Source organism: Abrus precatorius, unplaced genomic scaffold (genome assembly GCF_003935025.1).
Source record: "Abrus precatorius isolate BTA unplaced genomic scaffold, Abrus_2018 Scaffold4, whole genome shotgun sequence".
Taxonomy (NCBI): Eukaryota; Viridiplantae; Streptophyta; class Magnoliopsida; order Fabales; family Fabaceae; genus Abrus; species Abrus precatorius.
Genome location: NW_020874384.1, coordinates 17135714 through 17141024, shown reverse-complemented (window position 1 = coordinate 17141024; position 5311 = coordinate 17135714). Strand labels below are relative to the sequence as shown.

At 35.2% G+C, this 5311-nt stretch overlaps 1 protein-coding gene across 5 annotated transcripts; it reads right to left on the bottom strand.

Annotated features, from left to right (window-relative positions):
- Window positions 1-494: 494 nt before the first annotated feature.
- On the bottom strand, window positions 495-4875 carry LOC113864770 (cysteine--tRNA ligase, chloroplastic/mitochondrial). Of its 5 annotated transcripts, none has more exons than XM_027498856.1 (9): window positions 4453-4875; window positions 4212-4275; window positions 3459-3620; window positions 3044-3214; window positions 2618-2899; window positions 2355-2480; window positions 1971-2174; window positions 1378-1479; window positions 495-1095 (listed from the first exon to the last, which is right to left on the bottom strand). In XM_027498856.1, the coding sequence occupies exons 1-9, from the start codon at window positions 4821-4823 to the stop codon at window positions 871-873; spliced, it is 1707 nt and encodes a 568-aa protein (XP_027354657.1). In that variant the 5' UTR covers window positions 4824-4875; the 3' UTR covers window positions 495-870. The 5 variants fall into 5 exon arrangements, 4 of the variants coding, with proteins under 4 accessions (XP_027354657.1, XP_027354659.1, XP_027354658.1 ...); XM_027498858.1 differs by having other exon boundaries at window positions 568-1095; window positions 3459-3651; window positions 4453-4814; XM_027498857.1 differs by having other exon boundaries at window positions 568-1095; window positions 4212-4279; window positions 4453-4661.
- Between the last annotated feature and the right edge of the window lie 436 nt (window positions 4876-5311).

Genomic DNA, 5311 nt, shown 5'->3' with positions numbered 1-5311 from the left:
ATATATTTTTGTTTTATTTCTCTTGTCACCCAGACAAAGCCGACCAGGTTATTTGATACCGAATCTGAACTTGGAGAGTGTTTACCACATGCCTTACATCGCGTGAGCGAAAACAGAAGCTGCTGTTGCTATCCTCTTTGTAAAACTGGAGACAGGTGTTGGAGTTTGCATGTTCATGTGGGACCCTCTCACACAGAATTCAAAGTTAATAGTTGATTATCCGATAGCCACTCCTACTTATCCTTCTTGGAATCCTCAACTGCACACTATTTGCAATAACGATAAGCTATCAATGTCTTCTGAGAAGTTCCATCACCACCGCCATTTTTGTTTTTCAGTTGAGTGCCTACTATGTTCTGAATATATTAAAACGGAACAACATAAAAACATTTCTTTTATCTTCTTAATATCCAAATAATAAAATTATTATTTTATTTTGACGCCCTTTTCCTTTTTTCTTTCCTATTTCTTCATTCTACTTTTGATATCTATACAACTTTAACGGGATACGGATTGTGTATTAGGTTTTCATTTTTCTTAATATGTGGTTGTTATATAGCCTGTTTGGAACATGGAAAAATAAAATATAAATCGTCAAAAAATTAGCGTTGTACAGTATTTATGATTGTAGTCCAAATAATGATATAAATAGAAAAAAAATATAGTTAACTAACTTACGTATTTCTATGAAGACAGAAATTGTAATTCATGTTTTTATGGCATAAGGTATTAAAAAAGGATCGCTTGTGCAGGTGATAGGGAGATACACCCGTGTGGCATCCCTTATAATTCCTTATACCGAAATCAAACTTTCATATCTTGGTTTGGCTATGGAGATGCTGAACAACTGAAGCTTATCTTGACTATTGACTAGAGTAGCTCTTGAAGGCGAAGAGGAATGGTGGGCCTCCAAGTTGTGCCATTTGGACTGTCCATAAGAGTAATACCAACAACAGCCAAATCCTTCCTTATTGCATCTGATTTAGCATACTCCTTTTGTACTCTTGCAGCATCCCTTACTTCAATTTTCTGCAAGACTTCATCTTCTGTCAAGTTTGCGCGGTTTAAAGCTTTTTCCCTAAGCTGCTGCAAAACCTGCAGTACGAGCCAATGATTAATATTGTAATAAAGAATATGGATTATGTTACACAAACAGATTAAGCGAAACAAAAACTCGGCATTTTTGTGGATTATGTTACACCATTAGTTTCATCTCTAGATGTATGCAAATTGCAAGCTAACCTCACTGTACAAATCCATATACAAACCAACAACTTTGCACACAAGTTCTGTTCTATGTATATTTCAGTATCATTTAAAGAAAATTTTAAGGCAACCTATTGTTGTAGCAACTATGCAGCATAAAAGTATTCATACCTCAGAGTAACTTGCAGGCATAAGTCCTAAAACAGTAAGGACGCCCCTGATGCTCTTCTCCAAAGCTGTGAGTGATTCTATTCGAAATTGTTGTTTTTTCCCCTGAAAGGATTACAAACTTGGTAATGTTATAAACAGTGTTTACGTGAGGTATTTTATTTATTTATGTACCAGACTTTCATACAAAATAATCCACAGAGAAGTTTTAATGTTTCAGCTTCAATGTTTTACTTCTAGCATTGGAAGCTGAAACAGTATAATTAGAGACCATATCTTTTGTCCTGCCAAACCATGAACAGGTCCATACAGAACCGTTTTGTTCAACCTTTTGCTAAATTAGGTCATTGGCATTATGTAACACTTAGCAGCAAGTGAACAATTTGAAGCGTAGACCAACTTGAACCAAGCTGGATTGTTAAAATATAAGTATAACCAAAGCCTGAAGTTTATAATATATTGACATTATACTAAACCAATATTGCACAGAAAAAATATGATGAATTACTGAAAATGATTCATTTCTAAATTTCAAGCTCATTCAAAATCAATCTAATTGTAATTGGATACTAGATACATGTGAGGACATATCATACCTTCCGAGTATGCAGCAAATCATTGATTGATTTTAATGGTTCAGACAGTCCAGCCAACACAACTGGAGTGTGAAGATCATCAGACATTGAGGTAAAAAAAACATCGTGGAAGTTTTTAATAATACTCGAAGTATCTGTCGGGATGGAATCTTTCCTAACTGTCTGATCATGTTGATTCAGAAAGCTTTCACATTCATGTAATGTCTGCAAACACACAAAATTTTCAGGATACTTCCAGATAACATATAAAATACAATAAAAAAAGCAAGCCTAGCTAAGAATGTCCAGGAGGCAGATGCATTAAATGTGCAAACTGTACAGACAAGACAAGCAAATGCCTGAATGAGAAATAAGGTAATTTCTAGCCTAAAACATTAGCAGTACCTCATATACATAAAAAACACGGTCTGAAGCACTTTCAAGCTGTATATGGGAGTAGTTAATAGGAGACCGATAATGGGCACTCATCAAAAAATATCTTAATGCCAGCGGATGGTAAACATCTACAACCTATTAACACCAAATGTTTATGGCATCAGAATGTAAACCTTCAAATAGTTACCAACAACAAATTAAAACTGTGGGTCCTTAGTGATAGATATAATAATTTATAAATAATAGAAAATGACCCATTAGGAATGCATCACCTGCCGGATTGTGAAAAAATTTCCCAAAGATTTAGACATCTTCACAGAGTCAATGGTGACAAAACCATTGTGCATCCATAGACTTATATCACTTTTCTTACATGCAGCACAGCTCTGAGCAATTTCATTTTCATGATGAGGAAACACAAGGTCAATCCCTCCACCATGAATGTCAAAAGAGTAACCAAGATAAACTGCACTCATGGCACTGCATTCAATATGCCATCCAGGTCTTCCAGGACCCCAGGGACTTTCCCAAAATGGCTCCCCTGGCTTTGCAGACTGCAGAATAGCATTGAAAATCCACAATAAGTTCCATACTAAATTAAGATTTTAAGTATTTTATAATCATCAATTTGTAAGATAGAATGCAATCAACACATTTAAAATATATGTATTATCATTATTTATCACCAGTATCTTTACCTTCCAAAGAGCAAAATCAGCAGGATTTTTCTTCCTTGAATCAACAGCAACCCTCTCACCAGCTCGATTATCTTCTAAATCTCGACTAGATAGTTTCCCATATTCTGGAAATTTTTCTACATCATAGTAAACATCCCCATCAACAATGTAGGCGTACCCATTTGTAAGAATCTGTTAACAAGAGCATTAACCGATCAAAAGTGTATCAACATCATACTTATGAAGCAACTTTAAAAAAGAGAGATTGATAACCAACTATGAAGAGAAGCATTTTATGTACCAATAACATATCCATGTAAGCTTTCTTAGAAATAGAATACAAAAAACTAGTCTGCAATTTGTTTATCTTCTTGTGTTTTATTTTAAATTTTTTATGACATAGCCACTGCCACAGTAAAATACACAGCAATAGTACCTTCTGTATCATATCAATGATCTGTGGCATGTGCTCTGAGACTTTGGGCTCCACAGAAGGGGGCAGACAATTTAGATTTTCCATGTCTTGACAGAACTCATCACAGTAGCGCTGGCTCAAACTGAGTGGATCTTCTCCTAACTCCTTTGCTCGAGCAATTATCTACATAATTTGAAAAGTGCAGACTAAGATCCTGTAATACCAATTAAAAAGCAGTGGGTATTTTGCATTTGTGACACAACAAGATAAAATCGGTATTCAAAAATTATATAAGAAAATTCTTAAGGTTCAAAATAAATGATAAAAAATACTATTTATATGACAACAATTGAACGGACAAAATTTAGACACATCATTAACCCACACCCATCAGAGATTCCCCGAGAACTTCATTTCCCTCCTCTACTGAGTGCAAAGTTACAACAATGACTACCTAGTTTCAAAAACAGCATTTTGAATATCTTTGTTTCTTTAGCTGTCTTGCAATCAATATTTTCATCAAAATGAGAAGCTTAACGCCTTAACCAAACCAAACCAAACCAAATGTAGAATGAAGACATTAAAACGGATTCCAAGTAACAAACTGAAAGATGCATCACTAAATAACTACAGAGGAAAATGCCTCAACAATGCCAATTTATACATACTACATAAGCCACAAGGAACCATCAACAGTGCCTTTTAAAATCAAAGTCGTAGCAAGCAAGCTGAAAAGAGAAGTAATTATTGAAAAAGCACCAAATAGACACTCACCTTGTCATCTACATCAGTGAAATTGCGAACATAACAGACTTCAAATCCCAAATGCTTAAAGTATCTGCCTAATTTCCAAACGAATCAGAAAAGGAAACCAATTAGTATCAAAAAGAAAAAACAGGGTATGCTTCAATCATACTGGTTCAAATAATAATTGACAGAAAAAGGGATTTAAAAACGAAAAACTTGTTTTTGCGGTATTTCTCTGTGAACACGAAACGGGTAAATAGAGAGAAACCTGTAAAGAAGGTCGAAATTGACGTAGACGCGAGCATGACCAATATGGCTGAGATCATAAGCAGTGACACCGCACACATACATTCCCACTTTGGATTCCACTTTGGGTTTGAAGAGTTCCTTCTTTTTACTCATGGTGTTGTGAAGCCACACATCCGGCAATGGATTCGTCAACGTGAGCCTATCGCTGTCGGATTTGCTACAATCCTTCTCCGCCGTTGTCAACGGCTGAGATGAGCCAGCGCAGAAAGAACGAAGGTTCTTTCTCCTGAAGATGGCGGCGCGGGTAGCGGGGAAAACGGCTCGAACTGGGTGGGGGAAAAGCATGGAGAAAAAGGGTGTGTAGCACTTGAGAAGAGACACGGTACCCATTAGCGTTGCACACTCCCTTATGTTCCTCTCTTTTGGTTCTCACAAATGTCTCTGTTACCAGTTATCAACAATCTACCTTCCAGCGAGCGGGTTCACTCGGACGAGCTGATCCGAGTCAATAATATAATTATTGAAAATTAATTTAAAAAATTGTGTTATTGACGTTCTTCTTTTCATAAAATAAATCAATCATTTTTGTCCTTTACTTTGCCAGCCTTACACAACATGAGCTTTTAAGCTTGCTTTGATATATAAAATTAAACTTTACTCATTTAATATCTATCTTAATATTTTTTGGATGTATAAAATATTAGGATTAGAGTTTACTACTTATCATATATTGCGGCAGACCTCAAATTTCAATACTTGTGTATTTGAAATCACGAACGATAATTTTTTTTTCTAGTTAGTAAAATTTTAGAGTAAAAGAACGATATGTCGTTTTAAGATAAGAAAGATTTTAAAGTTCAAAAAAATACTTAACAATT